At 41.8% G+C, this 26,595-nt stretch overlaps 2 protein-coding genes across 3 annotated transcripts; one reads left to right on the top strand and one right to left on the bottom strand.

The window, feature by feature from the left end:
- Window positions 1–572: 572 nt before the first annotated feature.
- On the bottom strand, window positions 573–22,624 carry LOC137285331 (mitotic spindle assembly checkpoint protein MAD1-like). 2 transcript variants are annotated; one of them, XM_067817695.1, is made up of 17 exons: window positions 22,561–22,624; window positions 22,134–22,315; window positions 20,099–20,256; window positions 12,528–12,710; window positions 11,357–11,481; window positions 10,847–10,928; window positions 9,503–9,633; window positions 8,831–8,945; window positions 8,564–8,625; window positions 8,026–8,112; window positions 5,151–5,295; window positions 4,500–4,694; window positions 4,017–4,096; window positions 3,631–3,721; window positions 3,160–3,382; window positions 1,606–1,796; window positions 573–1,228 (listed from the first exon to the last, which is right to left on the bottom strand). In XM_067817695.1, exons 2-17 carry the CDS (start codon window positions 22,303–22,305, stop codon window positions 1,070–1,072), a joined length of 2,199 nt encoding a protein of 732 aa, XP_067673796.1. In that variant the 5' UTR covers window positions 22,306–22,315; window positions 22,561–22,624; the 3' UTR covers window positions 573–1,069. The 2 variants fall into 2 exon arrangements, with proteins under 2 accessions (XP_067673796.1, XP_067673795.1); XM_067817694.1 differs by having other exon boundaries at window positions 22,134–22,354; window positions 22,561–22,620.
- Window positions 22,601–26,595, top strand: LOC137285332 (RNA-binding region-containing protein 3-like). Its single transcript, XM_067817696.1, has 2 exons — window positions 22,601–22,669; window positions 24,294–26,595. Exon 2 carries the CDS (start codon window positions 24,297–24,299, stop codon window positions 25,680–25,682), a length of 1,386 nt encoding a protein of 461 aa, XP_067673797.1. The 5' UTR covers window positions 22,601–22,669; window positions 24,294–24,296; the 3' UTR covers window positions 25,683–26,595.

The following is a 26,595-nucleotide window of genomic DNA, read 5'->3' as shown; positions in this document are numbered from 1 at the left end:
ACACGAGTAATTCAACTTCAGGAAATGCAGAAGACTGAGATTAGATGCTTTTAAAACATTGGTATATCAATAATCTCTGTCTCATTGTAAATGATGATCTGGACCACAATAATCTGCCAGGTATAAATCATAATCTTGACCACAGTAATCTACCTGGTTCTCTGTAAACAGTCATCTGGACCTCAACAATCTGCAAGGTTTTGAATGTAAACCGTCTTCTGGACCTCAATATAATGCCAGGTTTTCAGTGTAAACCATCATATGGACCTCAATATAATGCTAGGTTTTCAGTGTAAACCATCATCTGGACCTCAATAATCTACCTGGTTCTCTATAAACTGTCATCTGGACCTCAACAATCTGCAAGGTTTTGAGTGTAAACCGTCATCTGGACCTCAATAATCTGCAAGGTTTTGAGTGTAAACCGTCATCTGGACCTCAACAATCTGCAAGGTTTTGAGTGTAAACCGTCATCTGGACCTCAACAATCTGCAAGGTTTTGAGTGTAAACCGTCATCTGGACCTCAATAATCTGCCAGGTTTTCAAAATGCTTGAAAAGAATGATGACATATTACATATATGATCTTTATTACCTTCCTAAAAAAACAACATACAAGTTTCAACAGTTCCTGTACACAATAACAACTGTCATTTCCAGTGGTTACAAAGGCAGCATACCCTGTGCACATCTCCATCCATGTCTCCATGTCCAGTGATCACATATGCTGATAACCTACAAGCAGTAAGTCACCTTCCAGACACTCACACAGTTTGTGAATCATCAACCCTCAGCTGACTTGGTATCTGCTGTGTTAGAATTACATCAGTACATGATTCCAGCAGCAGCAGCAATCACTGTGTACTACAATCCACAGGTGACATCATTATCATCATCATCATCATCATCATCATCATCATCATCAGTGTTCAAAGGAAGGAGTGGAATCTCTGTCACCAGCTGTCACTTGACATTAAAATCCTCACTTGAGAGGTGCACACCTTGACAAAAAAAACCCTCACTTGAGAGGTGCACACCTTGATGATAAAACCCTCACTTTAGAGGTACACTCAATCTGCACACATGGTTCGGCAACTAAACAACTGTAGCGTGACACTACTGAGGAATGCTGGGATACTGTCCTGTTTTGCAAGGTAAAGGTCAATGAGATCCTGCACTGTCTCGGAGAAAGTTGTTTGAAGCATCTGTGTCTCACCAGAGGAGCTATGCTGTGGAGGAGATGTCTTCGTGTTAATGTCGACAGTCTGGTCTTAGTACCATATTACCAGTATTATCTTCTTATTACATACCTACAGAAATCACAATAACTACAACACTGTTTACTAATACTACATTGTTTACTAATGTACTTACTGCTCATTCCCCAAATATAAATATTTACACCGATTTGATGCATATTATCCAAAGAAGCTGAAGAACACTGACAGAATACACATATTGTATAATACTAAGCTACCTTACAGTCCCTATGCTACATTGTATTCACTCACCTGTCCCCACATGATACAGACATGTTCCTTGTACACATTTATAAACATGAACAACACAGCAGCAACAGGTGCCCCCCGAGCTGCCCTCTACTCACAGCAAACAACAGGTAGTCTTGTGGGGAGTCAGCATACATGTTTGTCAGTCGGTACTGACTGGCACAAGGGATGTCAATCTTGTAGCCTGTCAGCTGGTAGCACACCTCTCGGAACTCCTGACTTGTCTTTTTGAATGCCTCCATAAGTCGCTTATTGCGTAGCTCTTCCCGGGTCAGCTGGCTCTTCAGCTCTGAGGGACAGGAGATTGAAATCATCACATGAAACATCTTGACCTCCCAATAATATGCCATAGTTCCCATCTGGAAGAATACTCTATCTAACATTTCCTTAGTCTCACAGAATGCTTCACCTGACACAATACACTATGTGACACAATGCCTCCTTTGACACAATACACTATCTGACAATCTCCCATCTGATATTTCCCACTTCTGACAGAATCCACCATTTGTCGCAGTGCACTATTTGACATCATTTACTATCAAACACAATCCACAACCCAACCCCATCAAGCATCCGACACAATCCACCCACCACCTGAAACCAGCTATCCAACACCATCTTCCACTTCACACCAACTGTCCAACACCACAGACTATCTGACACCATCCTCCACCTGATATCCACCATGAAACACCACAGATCAACACCATCCAACACCATCCTCACTGACACCAACTATCCAACATCACAGATTAAAAACCATCCTCCACCTGACACCAAACATCTAATAATAACGACTATCCGGCACCATCTTCCACTTCACACCAACCATCCATTACCATAGACTATCCAACACCATCCTCCACCTGACACCAACCATCCATCACCAGAGACTATCCGACACTATCCTCCACCTGACACCAACTATCCAACATCATAGATTAAAAGCCATCCTCCACCTGACACCAACCATCTATCACCATAGACTATCCAACACCATCCTCCACCTGACACCAACCATCCATCACCATAGACTATCCAGCACCATCCTCCACCTGACACCAACTATCCATCACCATAGACTATCCAACACCATCCTCCACCTGACACCAACCATCCATCACCATAGACTATCCAGCACCATCCTCCACCTGACACCAACTATCCATCACCATAGACTATCCAACACCATCCTCCACCTGACACCAACTATCCATCACCAGAGACTATCCAACACCATCTTCCACTTCACACTGACTATCCATCACCATAGACTATCTGACACCATCCTCCATTTCACACCAACTATCCATCACCACAGACTATCAGACACAATCCTCCACCTGACACCAGCTATCTAATTCCATAGACTACACAACACCATCCTCTACTTGACACAACCATCCAATACCATAGACTATCCAACACCATCCAACACCTCACACCAACCATCCATCACCATAGTCTATCAGACACAATATACCACCTGACACCAACTATCCATCACCATAGACTATCAGACACAATCCTCCACCTGACACCAACTATCCATCACCATAGACTATCAGACACAATATACCACCTGACACCAACTATCCATCACCATAGTCTATCCATCACCATCCTCCACCTCACACAGTCACTCATACCTTCCACCTCCTTCTCAGCATCTGGTTCTAGCAGTTTCTTCTCCACCTTCAGAGTCAGGTCATCCACCGATCCTCCAGACTCCTCCAGCAATTTCAGCCTCTGTTTCAGTTTGTCATTTTCGTCATGCAACCTTTTCACCTCCTCTTCTCTTTGTCTCTGAGCTAACTCAGCAGGGTTCATAGTGAAGTGGACCACTTTTGTCTTGGACGGATCATAATCGCCCTGAAAATACACAGCGCACTTGATGCTGACAGTACTACCCCCAACTGTATCACACCAATGCTCTACCAAGATCGACACAAGTTCAAGCCAATGATTTGTATCATTTGTTGAATTTAAGTAAGCAATCAGATGATATGACTTGGTCAAATTTCGTAGATTGAATTGACTGGCCAAAATAACCTCTCATAACTAAAGCTATATACACCATATACCCTGCTTGGCACTTTAAGAGACTCTCCAATGCTCACCTGCAGGTTCCTCTGTTCTATCCGTGCCTCCAGGAGGTTGACCTGTTTGTTCTTCTTCTCCAGCTCCAACTCCAGCTCAATGATTCTCTCTCTGCAGAGAAACAGCAAACAATTTACAAACAATGCATCAAGAAACTGAGATGATATGATGCAATATATAAGAGAAAGATATCAAATGCTCTTATGTGGTGAAGTAACTGTTGACACCGAATGACTGAACACACAGAGTTTGATTTTCAAGGCACAATGACATACAATCCATGTTGTCAAGGCACAATGGAGTGTACAATGGCACACATCTAAACAACTCATCCTTGTTCATGTATATAAATAGACTCAAAAACTTGGCACCTCTTCCACTTCCCTGAACAAACAGCTAGACTTACTTCAGTTCCTGAATCATTCTCTGGTCACTCTTTGTTGACTGTTCTGCCTTCTCCCCTTTATCAGTGGTCAGTGTCTCCAGCTGTCAGGGGCAGAAATAATGATAAAATCATCCCAAAACTTCAATCCATGGTGTTATGTAGTGATAGTTGAAATAGATTCATTTAGAGTCACAATGTAAACACAGGCACATGCCCATTTATTAACACAGTCATGGTGAAAGCTTAGACACATGCCCCATTCTTTAACAGAGGTGAAGTGCAAAACCACAGACACAAGCCCCATCCTTTAGTCCAAGCACAAATGCACAATCACACTCTATTCTGCTACAGATTCACAGTGCAAACACATCCACATCCCCCATTCTTCAACATTTGACAATCACAGTTCTTCTCATTTCAGACATAATCATAGCACAAAGACTGCTTGTGGAATGGGATGTCAACAGTCCACTCACAAATGACCCCTATGACATCAGCACCCACCTCTAGACACTTGGACTTGGTCTGTGACACTTCATGGGCAGTCCGTCCCAGCTCTGCCTCCAGAGACTCTGTCTGAACACGGTAGTCCTGTAGGAGTTGTTCCAGCTGTTGTACACGGCTCGCCTGCAGTGCACCAACATTTACTGTCACTTCACTTTCATACGAATCCAGGATTCGTTTGTAGCCCTCTCGTTCCTGGCAAAAACAAATAACATTCGGCTCAGTCTATCAACAGACTCAACGAAATACAGAATAGTTGTGTACAAAGGTTCTATGGAACAAAAAACACAGGCATAACATTTGAAGTCATGAGACTAAACGTTAATAATTTATGCATGTGATTAATATCAACTTACGAATAGGAGTGTGTTGAGCAAGTTAGGTGACGTTATGTGCTGGTGATCAGGTGCATGACTCCAAGGGTGTGGGTTAAAATACTGAATGGGACTCAACCCGACAAAAAGTACTATGATCTGTACTTTACAAGAAAGTGTAATCCCTAATATAACATATCTTATAAATAGGAGCACCTAATTATGAATAGATTTTCACATGGAGAGATGATTTGCACATGAACAGTGCTGATGTGATAGCTGTGTTTGCATTCTGTCTGATTATATCACTTTAAGCTAACACTCTTGTAACTCTTACCTTGCTGACCAACAACAGTTTCCGCTGGAGCCTCTTTATGAGATCCTGCTGATGTTGCGACCCGGTCTTCCCAACACTCACCTCCTGTACTAAAGTCTGATACTTGCTATTCATTTCCCTCAGTTCAGCCTGAAGGGAGTTAAACCTGTACAACAACAGACTTGCATAAATAAACATTGAAACAATGTCTAAAAGGCCGATTTGAATGTAGATGTAATTCACATCTTTCGATCTCCCCTGTGCTGGAGCTTGTGTGCTGCTTTACATTGAGTTTACACAATATGACTGCAATAACCGTCCATACTTGCTATGTAACAACACACAGTAGACATGTACAAGTCTGCTTTAATACGAGTCAATACTGCAACAAAAATCTATACCGTAACATCAGTGAAAACAACAATATCAGTCAGTACAGCAATGTGCGTCAATAGAATCCATGTGAGTCAAAACTACAAAGTGAGTCAATACTATTTTTTTAAGACAATTAAATCATTGAGAATCTTGGCTTACAAAGATTCAGCACTACACTGTAAGTTATACTTCATAAAATTGTAATGCGAGTCAAATTGCAATATGATGGTAGATTCAGTGTATGAAAGGATTGCACCATACAGCCGGGGCTCATACTCTGGGTCACCTCCAATACATCAATGTATGACATGTGAGCACAACACAGCCGGGGCTCATACTCTGGGTCACCTCCAATACATCAATGTATGACATGTGAGCACAACACAGTCGGGGATCATACTCTGGGTCACCTCCAATACATCAATGTATGACATGTGAGCACAACACAGCCGGGGCTCATACTCCAGTCAACTCCAATACATCAATGTATGACATGTGAGCACAACACAGTCGGGGCTCATACTCTGGGTCACCTCCAATACATCAATGTATGACATGTGAGCACAACATAGCCGGGGCTCATATTCCAGTCAACTCTAATACATCAATGTATGACATGTGAGCACAACACAGCCGGGGCTCATACTCTGGGTCACCTCCAATACATCAATGTATGACATGTGAGCACAACACAGCCGGGGCTCATACTCTGGGTCACCTCCAATACATCAATGTATGACATGTGAGCACAACACAGTCGGGGCTCATACTCCAGTCAACTCCAATACATCAATGTATGACATGTGAGCACAACACAGTCGGGGCTCATACTCTGGGTCACCTCCAATACATCAATGTATGACATGTGAGCACAACATAGCCGGGGCTCATATTCCAGTCAACTCTAATACATCAATGTATGACATGTGAGCACAACACAGCCGGGGCTCATACTCCAGTCAACTCTAATACATCAATGTATGACATGAGAGCACAACACAGTCGGGGCTCATACTCCAGTCAACTCTAATACATCAATGTATGACATGTGACCACAACACAGCCGGGGCTCATACTCCAGTCAACTCTAATACATCAATGTATGACATGTGAGCACAACACAGTCGGGGATCATACTCCAGTCAACTCCAATACATCAATGTATGACATGTCAGCACAACACAGCCGGGGCTCATACTCCAGTCAACTCCAATACATCAATGTATGACATGTGAGCACAACACAGCCGGGGCTCATACTCCAGTCAACTCCAATACATCAATATATGACATGTGAGCACAACACAGTCGGGGCTCATACTCCAGTCAACTCCAATACATCAATGCATGACATGTGAGCACAACACAGCCGGGGCTCATACTCCAGTCAACTCCAATACATCAATGTATGACATGTGAGCACAACACAGTCGGGGCTCATACTCCAGTCAACTCCAATACATCAATGAATGACATGTGAGCACAACATAGCCGGGGCTCATACTCCAGTCAACTCTAATACATCAATGTATGACATGTGAGCACAACACAGCCGGGGCTCATACTCCAGTCAACTCTAATACATCAATATATGACATGTGAGCACAACACAGCCGGGGCTCATACTCCAGTCAACTCTAATACATCAATGTATGACATGAGAGTACAACACAGTCGGGGCTCATACTCCAGTCAACTCCAATACATCAATGTATGACATGTGAGCACAACACAGCCGGGGCTCATACTCCAGTCAACTCCAATACATCAATGTATGACATGTGAGCACAACACAGCCGGGGCTCATACTCCAGTCAACTCTAATACATCAATGTATGACATGACAGCAGCAAGCAACCAGGGTTCAAACTTTGGGTCAGCTCTAATACATCAGGTAAGATGGTGCAAGTTGTCACACATTTCATTCATAACTGTCCTCTGGTAAGTGTTTTCATATCAGCTATGTAATCATTGTATAATGATATTTGTTATGCTACCACATATGTCATCTATCAAAAGTCACTGCTTAAACTAAGGCTGTTATGATACACTCACTCACTCGGCAAATTGAACCATAGCCCTTCATCGTTATTTGTGGCCACCAAAACAGAATATGAATGAATATTTACACTTCTTAATAGAGCATGTTTTACTTGAGCCCTTATGTCATTTTTCAAAGTGAGATATGCAAGAATGGAATAGGTAACAACCTTGCAGTGGGGCAAGTCATGTCAGTTTGCAATGGTTGCACATGGTACTGTGAACTGTAACTATTAGTCTATGTCATACCAAATGTGAGTTTCATGTCAGATCACTGGTTACTACTATGACAAATTAACAGCTATGATGAGGGTTCCATATGGTGCATCAAATATTATTGGTATTTGTTACCCAATGTTTGTAATACATGTCATATTCAGCACATAGTGTAATTGTTGCAGCCCTAGTTCAAACCAATATTTGGGACACACACTAAATGTACTCTGCATGTAAGTGGGTGAACAAACGTCCCTGCAACTCACCTGGACTGTAGTTTGCTATACTCGTCGGACGCCAGCATCTGGGCACTCTGCAGCTCCGCTACCTGGAGGGACAGCTCTGTGGGAGACCTGTCAACACAAACACATTCAGTGGAATCACCTACTACAAGGGAATACTCATCCATTTCAACCACTTGTCACCCTGTGTCTGTGTATGAAGCACATAGGACTGTCTGTGTCTGCATGAAACAGTTAGGACTGTGTGTCTTTATGAAACAGACAGGATGTGTGTGTCTGTGAATGAAGTAGATAGGGTTGTCTGTGTCTGTGAATAAAGCAGATAGGGCTGTCTGTGTCTGTAAATAAAGCAGATAGGGCTGTCTGTGTCTGTGAATAAAGCAGATAGGGCTGTCTGTGTCTGTATGAAACAGTTAGGACTGTGTGTCTTTATGAAACAGACAGAATGTGTGTGTCTGTGAATGAAGTAGATAGGGCTGTCTAGGTCTGTGAATAAAGCAGATGGAGCTGTCTCTGTCTGTGAACGAAACAGTGTGTTGTAGGTATCTGGTGTATGACTCACAGAGGGTTCCCGAGTCCAGCTGCTGACTTCCCCTGCCATCTCTCAAGGTTGATCTTTAAACTCTGTTCAAGTAGTAAAGTATCAATGCTCAGTCACTCATAGTGGCATATTTCCAAGAGTTGTTAGATCTGGCAATTAGATGAGATTTTCCAAGCTTGTACATGTGAAAACATTCTTACACAACTATGTGCAGAAAGATAATTGTTACATTTATTGTTGCATGGAGGACCATTTCCTCATACAGGGTTTGCCATGACTATGACCCACCTCATTGTCCAACTGTAGCTGGGTGTAGTCGGCCATCCTGTTCTCAGCCCGCTGCAATTTCTTGGTCAGACCCTCAATCTGCTCCTCCATCAGCAGAGTGTTCTTCTCTGTCTCCCTGACCAACAGACACTTACACTTATGATATTCAGACATTGTTTGAACTTATTAAGCAAACCCTAACAACATCATTAACAAACATCACAACTTTTGTACCCATAACAATTGCCCTATACAACTCTCCCCATGATACATACTCAATTTACTGTCACCCCCACTGAAAAAGTGTTCCTATGGGAAATGTCCCTATAGCAAATGTCATCATATCCCCAAGACAAGTGTCTCCATGACAGCTGTCCCCACAACAACTGTCTAACTTTTCGACAACAGGTGGTCATACTGTAGTGAGTTTGTTCAGTTTTAGGCCACACTCACCAATATTTGAGCTATATGGCTGCAGTCTGTAAATAATCGAATCTGTACCTGACAATCCTGCGATCACCAGCAGGAGCATCGATCTGCACAACAGGGAACTGATGACATGTGTCAGAGAGTCTGACCACCCGATACCATTAGTCACCTCTTCCGATAAGCAAAGTCTCTCTTTGTGACAAGCATGGGCTGCTGAAGACCTAATCTACCCAGAATCTGCACGGGTCGTCATGCAGTACTTACTTGTAGTACTTGTTTTCCTCTTTCAGCTTGTCCAGCTCCCTCTCCAAGTTGGGGAGTGTCTCCAGCTGAGTCCTAAGTGCCCGAGTGATGGTGACATCTTCCTGGTGCAGACGCTCTTGGTCTTCCAGGTCCTGGAGTTATCGTAGACAACCCTGGTAGTTCTCACAACACAAACCATATACTACTACCCCTCACACAGCAGTACAAGCTAATACACAAGGTACTACTCTCTCAATAGCAAATAATTAATTTCTCTCAGTTGCTCTTATTTCATGATTTTCTTATTTCATTCCTCATGAAAACCGCCAAACATAATTGGTATTTGTTGGATAAAACATATTATGTATACTATGAAAATGCCCAAGGGACAAAATTATTAGATGGATGTTTCTATACGAGGGAATCTTGATCAATACACACTCTACATTCAGCAACAGATACAGACAATCTGAAGTATGTCTGTGACCACTCTACATTCAACAACAGATACAGACAATCTGATGTATGTCTGTGACCACTCTACATTCAGCAACAGATACAGACAATCTGATGTATGTCTGTGACCACTCTACATTCAGCCACAGATACAGACAATCTGAAGTATGTCCGTGACCACTCTACATTCAGCCACAGATACAGACAATCTGAAGTATATCTGTGACCACTCTACATTCAGTAACAGATATAGACAATCTGAAGTATGTCTGTGACCACTCTACATTCAGCCAGATACAGACAATCTGAAGTATGTCTGTGACCACTCTACATTCAGCCACAGATACAGACAATCTCAAATATGTCTGTGACCACTCTACATTCAGCCACAGATAGACAATCTGAAGTATGTCTGTGAACACTCTACATTCAGCCACAGATACAGACAATCTGAAGTATGTCTGTGACCACTCTACATTCAGTAACAGATATAGACAATCTGAAGTATGTCTGTGACCACTCTACATTCAGCCAGATACAGACAATCTGAAGTATGTCTGTGAACACTCTACATTCAGCCACAGATTCAGACAATCTGAAGTATGTCTGTGACCACTCTACATTCAGCATCAGACACAGACAATCTGAAGTATGTCTGTGACCACTCTACATTCAGCAACAGATATAGACAATCTGAAGTATGTCTGTGACCACTCTACATTCAGCCACAGATACAGACAATCTCAAATATGTCTGTGACCACTCTACATTCAGCCACAGATAGACAATCTGAAGTATGTCTGTGACCACTCTACATTCAGCTACAGATGTAGACAATCTGAAGTATGTCTGTGACCACTCTACATTAAGCAAGAGATGTAGACAATCTGCAGTATGTGACACACATACCTTTATTTTCTGTTCAGCCTGTACAGCTCGTAGACGGAAATCTTCAAGCTCCTTAAGGTGGGCAGTAGTCTCGGCTGATCGTCTGAAATTACAAAAAGGTCACAGTGGAGTCGTTGACACATTTGCCCATCATGTCAAGAGGTTGACATGTTTGCCCATCATGTCAAGAGGCTAACATGGTTGCCCATCATGTCAAGTGGCTGACATGTCTGCCCAGCATGACTAAGTCAGCTGGACCAAAGGACCTTTCAGCATAAGACAACTATCACAACTGCTCACAAGAACTACTGCGTACGCATTACCTTTAAAACCATGAGGTAAATGAATTTGTTCACCACTCACAGCAATATTCCAATATTATCACGACTGGTAGACACTCCTAACACCTACCATCCATGCAAGAAGTCCAGCCTTAGACCTGAGAACCCTTACTGGTACTTCGCTTCTCTCCCTGATGATCTAGAATCAACTGTAGTTATTATAGCAACCATTACCATGGCAACAACCTACTTCAGCTGCAGCTTGAGTTGTGCCTTGGTCTCCTCCAACTCTGTCTGACAGATCTGGAGTTCCATCTGAGTCCTCATGGACTGGTTTCTCAGCTCTGTAATCTTCTCCCATGATTGCTCATTTGCCTGCAGATGGACAGATGCAGGAACACAATTAAAGGAACACAATTCGTACAGTTTACAATTGACCACACACCCCATCCACCTACTGTAGTTCTTCCCCCTTTAAGAACCAACATACTCCCTTCCTGTTGCAGTTCCATGTCCCCTACCTTTAGTAGATCTTCCCCCATTTGCCATACCATCTACTTCATACACTAATTCCCTCATCTACAATACCCCCTACCTCTTGTAGACCTTCCCCTATCTACAAATACACACTACCTCCTGTAGATCCTTCCTATCTACTAATACACCAATAACACTTGTAGGTCTTACCCAATCTACCAATACACAGCCTTCCTCATGTAGATGTTCCCCATTTGCCATACCCTATACCTCTTGTAGACCTTCCCCTATCTACCAATACACCCTACCTTTTGTAGATCTTCCCCTACCTACCATACGCCATATCTCTTGTAGATCTTCCCAATCTACCAATACACCCCTAAATCTTGTAGATCTTCCTTCATCAGTCAATACACCCTACCTCTTGTAGATCTTCCAACATCCACCAATTCACCCCCTATCTCTTATCATGCTTATAAATCTCCCCCTTCTACCATACCCCTACCTCTTGTAGATCTTCCCCTATCTACAATACACCCTACCTCTTGTAGATCTTCCCCCATCTACCAATACACCCTTACTCTTGTAGATCTTCCCCCATCTACCAATACACTCTACCTCTTGTAGATCTTCCCTCATCTACCAATACACCCTACCTCTTGTAGATCTTCCCCCATCTACCAACACACCCTACCTCTTGTAGATCCTGTCGTTCCTACCATATCCCCTACCTTTTGTTGACCTTCCTCCATCTTCCAAAACACCATCTACCTCTTGTAGATCTTTCTACTTCTACCAATAGACCCTACCTCTTGTAAATCTTCCCCCATCTTTCCCTTTTGTAAATCTTCCCCCATCTTTACCTGTTGTAAATCTTCCCCCATCTTTACCTGTTGTAAATCTCCCCTCATCTTTACCTGCTGTAAATCTCCCCTCATCTTTACCTGTTGTAAATCTTCCTCCAGCTGCAGCTTGTCCTTGTGTAGAGCGAGCTGCTTCTCTTCTGCAGCTGCCGCCCTCACTTCCGAGTCTCGGCGCAGCTCCTGCAGCTCGTCCCGAGCAGACTTTTCTCTGTCAGCAAGATACTGCAAGCGGGATTTCAGCTCCTCAAGTTTCTCTGACTCCCGCTGCAACATCATCAACACACTCACTGAAGGCTTCATTAGTAAAGCATCACACTGTAGATCTACAACAATGTCAGGTCACAGTCACTTTCACAGACCATGTCAGAGCCTAAGTTACATCCTGACAACACCACCATGCATGAAACTGATGCAAATTGAACATTTCAGCTAAAATTGTAATTTATAATACTTATCCTATCTCATGTACGATATTCTCTTTCTTAGAATTGACTGTTGAGTGGAAACAAACCATGAACAATGTTTATAGTCGCTCTTGAACACTTTTCCCCAACACACACACCACTGCTCTAGTTCCTGGACAGCCTGGTAGCCTCCTGAGCCGCATGCAGCACGACCTCTGGTTGGTCATGTGACTCTAGTCATTCCTATCTTAAAGCAATAGTCTCAAACTGGGCGGTAGGCATTAGTCCATAACAGATATCAGGGAACAGTTGCTGTGAAGATTCATTGCTGATGCTAAGGGACCAGTCTCAAGATGGTGTGACGAAGCTGGAAAGTGAAGTGTGGTGAACATGCAGGCTTGCAGGATGGTAGACCGCATCCAGAAGGCTAGCGCTGTATAGGGGACTTCAATGAATATGGTTGTAGAAAGGGGATCAATAGGCGTTTTATCAACTTACAATGGTCATGTAATGCAGCAAAGCAGATCTTCAGCGCTCTGAAGAGCATGATAAGGTAAAAAGTCTCAAGATAAGGTAAAAAGTCTATCTGCTTGTAATGGCTCTTGGTTCTTCATTATGAAGTCCAACAGGAGACCCAGAAAAAGAATTTGCCATTCTTCGTCCTCTTGAAACATATTCGACTGACGTCCACTGCATGGAGTTCTGACATACAAGCAGCAGTATCAAGAGCTACCAGGAAGAAGGTCTTACATGTGATGCACTAAAAGTTCTCTTCTATGGGTTCGTAGTCGATGGAATCAAGGTGTCAAATGATGCTGGAGAGGCTGGAACTTCTCAAGTACAGCCTAATTCTTCTATACTATTAGCAAAGCTCTCAGCATTTAACATGATGCATAGACTGCACCTGATCTTCCTCCTCAAGTACAGCCTAATTCTTCTATACTATTAACAAAGCTTTCAATGTATAACAGGGTGCATAGACTGTACCTGAACTTCCTCCTCTATTCTTCAATTGCAAAGGACCCAGCAGTTTATGCACTATGTGTGCAGGCTTCCATACACAATGTAGAAAGTCTTCTTACAGTCCATGCAAACTTTACTTCTCCGTGCCACTGAATGTCCTATCCCCATCATGTTAAAGGTTACCATATTCAACAGTATTCATGAAATACATTCGCAAATGACATGAAAATACCTGCACAAACAATCAAGCTATGGAAAATGTGACTTTCTGAATACAATTGATAGTTCATACTTATGATTATAATTCTTGCCTCTTCCTGTATTTGAATGATAGTGGAACACTTGAAATCCCTTGTAGTTCCCTCTGAAGAGGACGTAAAAGTACACTCACCACAAGTTGTCCGACAATCACATGACCAAGCATGCTTGTTACTCTCTCCAAAATTAGCCCAACACCTGGAATTGCAGTGAAATCATAAGTACCATGAGTGAGGTTGGGAGGGCTTAACATGCTGAGTCATGATAAGTATAACATCAAGTTTATTCAGAGAATTACATATTTTTCTTTATCCTGACTCACTCTTGCATTTGTGTGGATTTTAGATATTCTAGTTTCTTCTTTGAACTAGTTATCTGTAGCAACTCTTTCTTCATGATGTCCTCATCATTTAGTTGCGACCCTTCTTCATATCCAAGTATCTTCCTTGCAAGTACAGGGTCTTAATCACTCTTGATGACCCAGTCTTGGACATACCCTGAGACTCTCAACCATTTGCTCCTCGGAGCATGGGTTATCAACAAGTCAACATAATAAAGGCTGAGATTTCTACTCATCAACTTTGTGGAACTGTTAGCTGACCCAATATGGTGAATGCCGAGACGTCTTGGATGGCGATGTCTCTCAAGTAGTGGTTGGCAAACACTGCATCTGACTTCCAGAGGCAATAATCAATAAGATTGAGCAGTTTCCATGTAGAGCCAGTGTTGACGCCAAGGTTTTGACTTCATGTATTTACTGGGGGGAATCACATCCAGTCAAACTTGTCTTCTACAAAAGGCTTCATTGACAGGAACATGATGATATCCAAAATAACTACCGTTCTGCTAGTGTCTGATGCAACTAAATGTCAAAATATTGTAATCAAGACTAGTTGCGATGCCTCTTCATGTGCAAGTGTTTTCATTACAAGTACAGGCTCATAATCACTCATGCTAGTCTGTTCAAGATGTGCGCATGGACTTTCCACCATTATACTCCTCGGAGTGTCTGGCTTCCACAAGTCACGTGATAAATTGGGTGAGTGAAGTCACCGCCTTCGGGGAACTGTTAGTGAATTTGTCCGTAACCATGCTGTTTGGCAAGCACGTGTCTAGATGAGTAAAGTGTAAAAAAACTTCCACTGCTTGAAGCTGATGTAGCAAACTGTCTTCAAGGTAGATGTGTCGGAATATTTCCACCTCATCTCTTCTGATCGGAGGTGTAGTTTGCAGTGGTATGTTGCAGTCATCTCGAAGACTCTTCGTGATGTATTTTCGTTGAGAATTCCCCACTTTTTCCAGTAGAGTTGAAGACATTCACCCACTGAAGATGGTTGTATGGGAATGGCTGAGGGTGGAAAATTCAAGTCGTTCCAACCCCGATATTCAATGTTTACCTCCTGGACGCTCTGGTATTAAACTTCTTACCTCTCGCTCTCTGCACTCTGAAGGGCTTGGACTTGTTAGTTTAACATTGATTTGTCTGCTTGAGCACTGTTGTAAGGGTGTCGATGGACTTGATCATCATGACTTCTCTGAAGTCTTGGGCGATCATCCTTGCTACCTCTTCAATCTTGTCGAGGAAGTAGATTAAGTCCCACAGTAGTTGAGACGAGGTGTTCGGACGTAAACTGCTGATTCTTCTTCTGAATGACGTAACTTGACAGGATTATTCACTCTTCCTCGTTCGCAGGATTGCTGAACTTGAGATGAGAGTCTCGTTGACAGCTCTACATCGAGCCCATCCGAAGAAAGTGCATCTTGTAGAGGTGTCCATCTGAGCAAGTCACTTGTCGTCTATCTTGTATGATCTGTTGCAGGGACTGCTGATGATCTTGTATGCCTCGTCTACATCTGGTGCTCAGATGGGGGGCTCCACATGGTGAAGAGGGGAGCGATGAGAATTGAAAGGTGGCAAAAGTTGTTGTTGAAATTTGGTTGCTGACTTGAATGCCGTAGATAACTTCTCAGAAATTGTACATATCGGAACTATCGGCAGAAACGTCAAAGCATTCCTTCCTTCTCCATCCTATAAGTGTTGGGTTCGTTGGAGTCCTTGGATAGTGAGACTATTTGTGATTCACTGTGTGACATCCGAGTCCGAGACCAGGGCTTCATCCTTTCGTGAGTGAGACGTATTCGATGGACGCCAACAATCCTTTTTATGTGAGTCCAGGTCTGAAGGGGACGACAAGTGCTGACAACCAACATCAACGAGTTGGGGCGAGAGCTGAAGATCCTCTCTGTTGACGAGTAGACCTGTGAGTCAATCCTCAATCACGCGAGTGTAGTCACCCACGTGAGTACATTCGCCCATGCGGTGACGATGTAGTCGTGGCCAATCTAGGAGCAGCAGTCGACAAAGTTGAAGATTGTAGTCTTCTTTCGTCTTCAACATGACCTTTTCAAGCTCATGTTGCATGAAGGCATCTGCATCAAACAGCAGTGTTGAATGCAGTGGCGGTTGACTCGTACTGCGATGACCAAGGCTGTGATGAAGTCTACGATGTCTGACGGAGTTGTCTATGCTCGAAGTATAGCATCAACAGCGGATCATTGCAGATATATTGCCCCTTTAGAGGACAGATCTCGTCACCGAAGGACTTCTTCGTCAAAGAATGTTGATTCTGCGACAACTTAGTTGCAGACGACTTCGTTTTCGATGACGATTGTGATCTAGACTTCTTAGGCTGCAACGGCCCCGATCCCGATGAAGCATTCTTCTGTGGTCTAGTGAACAACTCGCTGAACCCAGGCATAACCCCGTAGACACGCCTGACTGGTAACTGGAAAGAAATTCAGCAGTTACCCGAAGCTAAATCACCCGCTGACTAATGAAAATCAATGTTGCCAGTCCCTCACATGCCTGTGAAAAGAACAAATTTATACAATAAATTCTGAAACAGATAAATTTCTGCAAAATTCACAGCAAATAGTGGAAGAACATAAGGGATTACACGCCAGAGAAACTAAGAGAGGGTCAACCGCTGACAGCCATAATCTACACTGTAAACACGATTTCATCAACCGAGACTAAGTCTTCAGCAGACTTGACCAGTGCAGTAAGGCATTGATTATAGCCAACTGATTGATGTGAAGAAGTGGTTCTTGGCTTGTCCATTTTCCCACTGCAAACTCTGTTGTCAAGGTGGGCTCCTCATCCCTGTAGTTACGCACCTATGTAAGATGAGTCTTAGAGGCTGGCTCTGTCACATACGTTCCTCCAAAAATTGTGAGACCACCACAACAGGTACAATTTTAACTTCGGATTTCCCCTGTGGGTCAAATCCTGAGCTGAGGTGAGTAGACAGAGAGGACTTTGCCAAGTTTGTAGTGATAACAGTGAGAGCATAGCTGGAGATAAATCTTGAATCTTGACCCAACGATCCTTGGGGATGACAAAACGTTTCTGTGTTGTCATGAACCTTATTCCCAGGAATGCAGAACTTGCTTCAGATCCAACTCTGACTTCATCAATGATCATCCAATAATACTATACCTTTTTGTTTATACCACACTTGTTGCTGAGGACTTCAATCAGCTGAATATTCATGCAAACAGTTGCATAGGTGAGGTAATACCAAACAGGTACAAGCTTCATCTTGAATGAAGATGTTGTTACCAGAATCTTCATGATAAGCAGTGAAAATATGTCATTCTTTATCTTCAAATCGCTATCTCTCTATGTTAAGAACCCACTGCCATCAATATGAAGTCTGTTTATGGCTGGCTGTCATGGCAGAAACAGTCTGTTGCTGCAAGCCTCCAGATACATAACATTCAATCTGGTCTCATGGGAAGACCTCTATGACCTGTGAAGGCAATGCAATGATGCTGTAGACTGCTATCTGGACTATAAATGAAGTCTTTCCATGTTGGAAGGGCTGCATACATCTGTAGACAATTTCCTGTCATGTGAACTGTGACCGCATTCTGCTCTGGGCATAGTCTCTTGTGTACCAATGAGATTCCAGATATGTGAAGTCATCGTGTTGCAGCCAAATGATCTTTGTGAAATCTTGTGCAATCGTTCATTTCTTTGTCAACTCTTGGACTTGTTCGTCACCTCGCTGTTAGGTGTGTTCCCGAGTTACAAGAGTGAACACGTGCATAGATAACCAAGCGCATGAAAAACATTGCCACTTAATATTGACGTAAGTAGACTGTCCCCCTGGCAGTTGTATCTGTGTTCTTCTATTTCTTAGTCTTTACTGAAGATAATGTGGTCGACATCTTATACAGTTGTTATGATGAGGCTTTCACACTTCCTAAACGTTGATGAAGGTTGACTGTAGTAATAGTTCTCAAAATAGCGTCATAAAATATTTTTGAAGACTTCAAAGGTTATGTCATTCTTGCATGGTTGACACCATCTTCTTCATGTAGATCAACTCGAAGACAGTCGCTATGACGCTCTGCTATCAGCAGTGACTTCTGGCAGCTGAGACAAAGCTACTTTGATGTTGACTGGTACCTTGTTGGTGGAGACTCATCTTCAATCCCATCTGATGAGCCATGTCTGTCTGTATTCATGGGCGAATACTTATGCGAATGCTCCATGCATGAATCCCTCAGAAAATCATCTCCTCACGATAAATCTGAGTGCGCTAAGATCTCTTCAGTCTAAGTAAGTTCTGATCTCCATAGTGTCTGCGAAGAGTTGTGGTTGCAACCATCTCTGGTACCAGATTTTTGTGTCAATAGAAGGTCCTCTGTAAAGTGATGCACTCATCCCGTTGTTGCAGCTACAGATCTGAATGTGCTCTTCCTCTTTGATGCAGTATATCTCTGTTTCGTCCTCTGCAATGCGGTAGATCTCTGTTTCTTCATCTGGGATGCAGTAGTAGATGCACTGTTCCTTCCACTATGACAATTTTACCTCAGAAGATGCCCTCTAGACCTGGATGTTTCCTCTGGTTAACCAGAAACCAGATATGCTCAGCGATTCACTGGAAATATACAATTACTAGCACATGGTTATTAGCGCATTGACCAGTTTATCCAGACCTGACTTGAGAGTCCCTTCTAACCTTGTCCTTCCCACATCTATGGTTAGAAAATAAATACATATTAAGTTCTGTTTCAGATCAATTCTCACCATGTTTACAATGAACACTGGCAGAACAAATATTAGTGCATGAAGGACATAATAAATGCAGGTCAGTTACAAACAAGCGGTACCTACAACGGAAACATGATTTCATGAATGCAACACAAGGACACAATTTAGTAATGATTTTAAGACATAATAGTAATATATACAGACCAAAAGCCGTATAGAGCAAAACCTTGGACAACGGAGATGCGACACATAGGGACTCCAAGTGCCTCCACTACCGTTCCCACGAGCGATGGAGGAGAAAGTGACTAGCATGTGACCGATAAGGGCACCAAACCATAAAGGGAGGCTACTTGTAGGTAAGTGTGAATTGACATTCTCTTCAAACAAAGGGAAGTTCAAGGGATTTCAAGTGCTCTACTATCATTTGAATCGAAACTAAAATAATAGAGGGAGTCACATGACCAGCCAGAGAGTGTGCTGCATTCTTCTCAGGAGGCCACCAGGCTGTCCAGGAATGAGGGCAGTATGTTCGGGCAAAGGGTTCGAGAGACACTTTGTTTCCAGTTTGTTTCCACTCAACATTCAGCCAAAAGAAAGAGAGTACACTCTGTGAGATAGGATAAGATTCATAATGTCTTTGCAGAGGAAAAATAAACTGGTACAGAAAACCGGGGCCATCTTTTCCAATTTAGTACACAGGTCTGAATCTGTACCATGTGCAAGGGTAACATTGCTGTCAGATGTTGTTGGTGAGTGCACACAAAAGTCAGATGTCCTGAGGTAATTGTGTGGTACAGTTGAGTCTTCACAATGCAGCTGTGGTGAATAGCCACAGTAATCTCACTTGGTTCCTAATAAAATATTAATTTAACCACTGAAATAAAATCATTATCTTTGGCACAGACAAAACTAAATTCATGATCATTCTGAAAGCAGTAACCAAAGTGTATGTCTATTTACAACACCTGTCTGTCATTTGTCAAGTTGCCAATGTCCTTCTCAAATTCAATACGCGCCCTCTTGTTAGATGTCCGAAGTGTGTTTACTTCAGTTTCCAGTTTGACAATCATACTTTTGGCCGCAATCATCTCAGCTTTCAGCAGTTTCTCCTCCTTCTCCTTGTCTACAACAGCAACAACAAGCATCACTTGTACATTCAAATGACAGTAACACCTAAGAGATACAGGGTTAACTGACAGCAACATAATGCATTACTTGGGGCTTACAAGGTTAACATTCAACTGACAATCACATCATCAAAACTGAATGGGAGCACCTTTAGAATTCAGCACCACAATTTCTCGTGAGGACTTTCTCAGCTGTAGGTCACATGTCAGTGAGACAGGCAACCAGTTTGTGAGAACCTGTCGGACGCGAACCTGCGACCTTCGGATTGTTAGCCTGACAGCCGACTTGAGTTACGTCCACATTGTTGCACAATGTGCAAAATTAGCTAGTCATTCCTGTGAAGTCACGGAAATGAATGGACGGAAATGAACTGAAAGGATCAAATTGGTTGCCGACAATTACAAAGGTTACGTGTAGACTTGGTGCCTTGTGCTTTCAATCTACTGACGGTTGCCGAATGGTCCCGATATCATTTGGCACGATTGTCCTATTCCGTAATCTACAAGATACCATGTTCTGTGGAATGAGCCGGTTTGGTTCGAACTGAAAACGGTTGTTGACGTCAGGCATCAGACATTGATTTCACAGTGCATGCATGAATGACATGCTTGTATAAAAATCATTGTGTGCTTTCGTGACAGAAAAGTGTTGAAGGGAACACAGTAAGGATAATGTGGATCACGCTAAAGAATGAGTGAGATAGGGGCATGTTTGGTGACGGCACGAGGGCAAGTTAGACTTCGAATCATTATTGAAAATATTTAGATCTAGAGGTGAAAGTTGCTGGAGGCTGATTTTCAAATAAAAAATGGAAAAGGAAAACAATTGGTACTCATGCATCTACCTACTATATTGGATTAGGTCCCTTACCCTAACCCTTGGAATAATTCAAATAAATAGAATACGCTGACCAAACCGGGATGAAAATGGCTGACGTATCCAGAGTAATGCATTTTTACCACTTCGCATAATAATTACGAATAAACTCCATTTCCTTGTAATAGTGCAAATTACTGAATGATAAAGATATATATGTATATTAGTTTACATTTATAATTCATTTGATCCAAATAGTAACGTTTGAAACCGAAATATAAAATATATTTAAATTATTTTTATTAACCAAAACTGCGAATAATAAAATATGGCAAATGTGACCAATGTAAGTCATTCTTGCTTAATACAAAAATACAAAATATATAAATACACAAAATATAACACCTCAGCACCTCTTAATACAAAGACATATGAGCATATTAGTTAAAAAGGAAAAAATATTTAAAACTGGTGATTGTGAAAAATTGCGCATCCGCCGGGAAATACTACTGGAAACTCACAACATCATTGGGTTTCTGTAATGACATGGGTGGTAGAGATGAAATATCAGTCAGCGGAGCTTATACGCACTCGCGTAATAGAGCACTGTTTCCAGAACGTGCTTTTGAACAAAATCACCTGCAATTACGTAAAACAGTATTATGACGTGTCCTTAAATTGTGTGGTGCTATATAAGAAAGGTAAGCCACTGAATGAAATCTGTGATTCCAATCCACAAAGTACGGTTAATATTCCTGCTACGGTGCAGACAGTCATAGAGCACTGTTTCCAGAACATGCTTTTGAACAAAATCACCTGCAATTACGTAAAACAGTATTATGATATGTCCTTAAATTTTGTTGTGCTGTATTATAAAGGTAAGCCACTGAATGAAATCTGTGATTCCAATCCACAAAGTACGGTTAATATTCCTGCTACGGTGCAGACAGGACCAAAACTCTCAACCCCAGCAGCCATGGCTAGGGGCCTATTGCCAATGTTTTTTGATGGGTGAATGAATACACATTTCAGATTATATTCTGAGGGCTGACTGACCTAGGAGATTTCTCATTGACACGACAGGTGATGAGGATGCGTTTGTATCGTCATTTTCAGCTTGGTTGAGATTGAAGCTCCCTTCTATTTGTCGTCTCCTACTGGCTGACACAAAGGCATCAAACTCTCGTTTCATCCGAATTACAGCTGTATTGTCACCGGGGGTCTCCATGGTGTAGTTCCTGTCAGCAAGAAACATCAGGATTCATCCATTTCAGTTCCTGTAAAACAACGTTCTTTTCTAAGCATGTCTTATTCGTCCAACCTCTTTACGTTGTGAAAATAGTAAGTGATAAAAAAATGAAGAAGGAATACTTCCTGTAACATGATGCTTTCTATCAGTAATTTCAGAATAATGCTAATGAAAATAATTTGCTTTACTAAAAGACAGATAACCTGAACAAATTAAGTAATTCACTTTCCTTACAATTCATGGGAAGCGCCATTTTCCAATTTGCACCGCTTCCGGTGAAAGAATGAGAGTTATCGACCTTGGATCGGAGCGCTATCAGTTTGTTTGACGAAGATATCTATAGGTACGTGATATTACTAAGGTCCCATGGTCATTTGATGTTAACAGGCGTTTTAGATCAACAACATTAAATAAATATTTGTCAACCAGAAGAAATCTTGACTGAACCTTTGTGGTTGAATTATCAATCAAGAAATAGTAATCTCCTGATGGGAGGTTGGTTTAAAAAAGGTATCCACACTGTATGAGATATATGGGGTGAAAATGGTGTTCTATCATTTAGTGATGTAAAACAGATTTACTGCATCAAAGGTACAATTTTAGAGTACAACAAAGACATTTTAAACATTCCCAAATCTTGGAAAAATACTCTTCTTTCTCATCATGTAGGTACTCAAAATCTCTCTCTAAACTCAACACTTTTAGACCTCGAGTACGTTGCGAAGAACCAATCGATTGCAAGCGATGTACAGCAATTCACCAGACAACAGAGCGCTAGCTTTCAGTCACTTGCAATCGCAGCAATCGCTGGATGAGGTCGTTTCATTCTCAAACCAAAATGGTGGCTTAGGAAAATTTGAATTCGAAGGCAGAACAAAATTATTCACCTGCCAAACTGGCAAAAAACAGCTTACATCCCCATCCATAGTTTGTTCCATAGGTACAATGTAGTCGTCAACAATCATAAATTCATCACTCGTCATCAAGACTCTCCTAATACTTTCTTTATTAATACTACTGGTAACACACATCATCCTGCTAACCAACAAATGTATTCATATTTCAAGTATGAAACAGAATGAACTGTCCATTGATTGTTTTGTTAATGTTGTCAAGGATGTGTGCAAAGTTGAAAGAATTATTGCATCTAAAACAACGCCATGCCTAAATTTCATTCGAATTGCAAACCCTTGCAAGGTATTATAACATGAACATACATTTGTCATGTCTATTCTAGGAGCGCTTCTTTTTATATGCCATACACTAGTGTACAGTACACAACCCTGTGCACTTAAAAGAACCCACGAATCCAGTAGTAGATGACCAGCTGGTGGCCATACAAATACATGCAAACACCTAGTTGCGGGTACAGCAACGTGCAAGAAACACGGACAAAGTACTGTGACTGTGTATCCCAATCCATCCAATGAGTACCTCGTAAGGATGGGAAAGCCACATTAAGTCAGTGCACCTAGTAGGCTGCAAGAGTTGTATAATCCCCGCGGAGTTGAGATTGAAAATACTATGTGCTGGTGTGATGGACATCTAGTGATCGAGGGAAAAAACAAAGCGCCCTTGAGCAGTTGAACTAACTGGGTATCGGCACTATACAAATATCTAGTTGTATTGTATTGTACACTGAATGCTATTATGTCAAAATAGAACTCTCTGTACACCTACTGATGTGAAATGAACGAAAAGAATTTGAGAAAAAACCTAAAAACAGATTTTTAGATAATCGATTCTTCAAAATGGACAAAAGTAAGATGGGCCAACTCAAAGATGATTTTCTTTTATAAGTTATCGCTGAAACAAGTCTGATTTTCTTCATGGCACTTTGCATAGATTTGATGAAAAACAGATATATTGGTCATCTCAGTTCTGACCTATTTGCTCATTAGTGATGTTGTATTTCATGTAGTAACAGAATCAGTCGTGAGTGACTTCTTTGTATTTTCTCCTTCCAGACAATGGTTTCAAGTACATTACTGATTAGACATCTGCCATCAGACCTCACTCCAGCAGATAAAGATGACCTGTTGCGTCACTTCGGTGCTGTCAGTGTGCAGCTTATGGGTACTACAGGTCCTATGAAGCATGCAGCATTTGCTGGATTCACTGACCAGGCCCAAGCTGCCAAAGCTCTTACAAGACTGCATCAGCTAGATGTCTTAGGATCAAGACTAAAAGCAGAATTTGCTAAAGAGAGCCTTGCCCCAGACAGAGTAAAGACAGATCAGCCTTGGACAAAAGAGAAACTAGCGGACAATGATATGAAAAAGAAAGAGGCCATTGTTCCTCCTTCTTTTGATGATGTTTACCACAAATGGAGCATCAACTATCCTCGCAATCCACGACTACACTACATGTACCCGCCACCCACAGTTTCCATCCTAACTAACATTGCTAATGCGTTAGCATCCTATCCTAAGTTTTATGTTCAAGTGCTGCATCTCATGAACAAGATGAACATCCCCAGCCCTTTTGGTGCTCTCACTATTACGCCACCTATCCCTGCAGATTTGAAACATCAATGTGAAGAAAAGTCAGCAGCTGATATTTCTGCAAAATCATCAACCTCAGAATCAGAAATAGAGAGTGGAGGTGAAGAAAAGTCTTTAGATGTCCATGTCCCTGATCAGATTTATGCAAGGAAGCGAAAGAGAAGTCACAAGAAAGCCCGACTTATGATACAACCCCTTGTAGAGGCGACAGCTCAAGGTTCTGTTCCCCCTGAGCAGATCATAAAACCATCAGAAGTCTTTGAACAGGTACAAGACAAGCCTGCCCAGAAGAAGATCCAGTTGAAGCTTCCTTCATTAGTGTCTAGCACAGCTCAGGAGGAAGCAGGTGTTGCTGGGGTGGACACCACAGAGCCAACTTCACACGTGTTGCAAGACGAAGAGACAGGAGGCTTTGGGAGGATGGAGCCTGTCCAGAAGGAGGTTGAGGACAGTGCCCCTCCTGAAGAAGATGACTGGGTTAGACATGGGTTTGTTTCCCAGGAGGAGCTAGACAGAGGCAGGTTACCAATGTCAGAACTCAAAGAACTATCTGTCTTCAGGAGGTATGAAAGAGGGGAGCCAAGTTGTCGGCTGTATTTGAAAAACCTTGCTAAACAAGTAACTGATAACGATTTGAGGTTCATATATGGTCGGTTTATTGATGTGACAAATGAACAAGACTTAAATATATTTGATGTGCGTCTCATGAAGGAAGGTAAGATGAAAGGTCAGGCCTTTGTCACTTTCCCAAGTGAAGACAAGGCCATTCCAGCCTTGGAACAAACAAATGGTTACATTCTTAATGGCAAACCCATTGTGGTGCAGTTTGCAAGGTCAGCTAAGCAGAAGTGAGGTTTTGTGTGGAACATTTGTTATTGCCCAGCTCGTATTACCTGGTCATTTTGTCTTGTTTGTTAGTCTTGCCAAAAGGTTCTACAAAAGCATTCTCCACTGTCAAAATGTTGTCATAAAACCCACAAATAAACAAGAACTGGGTGATGACAATGAACATGTTTGTTGATCATGTATCACAATGGCTGTATGGCATTGCTTTTATAATGATACGTATTGTAATAATGTTTCTGAGAACCAGTATATTGGGTAGAAAACATATACAGGGTTTCAACATTTTTCTGAAAAGCCATTTACTTTAGGGCAAGTGACTTTAGAAAGTAACTTGTCTTGACTAATTTTCAGTTGCCCTGATTTTTATGTTATGTTTTATGATTTCATAGTTATGAAAGAATACGTGGTATTTTAGGTAAATGTTTAGTGGAGTATTTATTGAGAAATTATAGATAGCAAAGAAAGATTCTATTTTATCATCATTATGAAATTTACATTTTAGCTACATTTTGAGCAGTTATGAAATGAAATCCAGGTTTATTTGCAGTTTGAAACGTAAGTAGAATGATCTAGTAGCCCATGGACAAGTAAGGTACTTTTACCCTACCCTTATATTTCATCTAGTCATCTTTTAGGGTAACTGTACACCCATGTTCATTAATTAAGCAAGAAACCGGTGAAAAATGTTTTCAAAACTGCACTGGTTGAGATCCAGTAAACTTTTAAAATCCACTTGACTAAACATTAATTTCTCTATCTGTTATAAACAACAAAACAGCTAAAAAATTGAAATACCAATTATTGTAATATACACTGACTACTAAGACTGGCATGGGTGGGTATTGAGTAGTACCCGGATACCTGTCTCAATACCCAGACCCATTGTGATCATGTGACTAATAGATTAAACAGTGTAATT

The sequence above is a fragment of the Haliotis asinina genome, chromosome 5 (assembly GCF_037392515.1).
Source record: "Haliotis asinina isolate JCU_RB_2024 chromosome 5, JCU_Hal_asi_v2, whole genome shotgun sequence".
Classification (NCBI taxonomy): domain Eukaryota; kingdom Metazoa; phylum Mollusca; class Gastropoda; order Lepetellida; family Haliotidae; genus Haliotis; species Haliotis asinina.
Note: the sequence above shows the minus strand (reverse complement) of the source record. Positions and strands in the feature narration are given on the sequence as shown.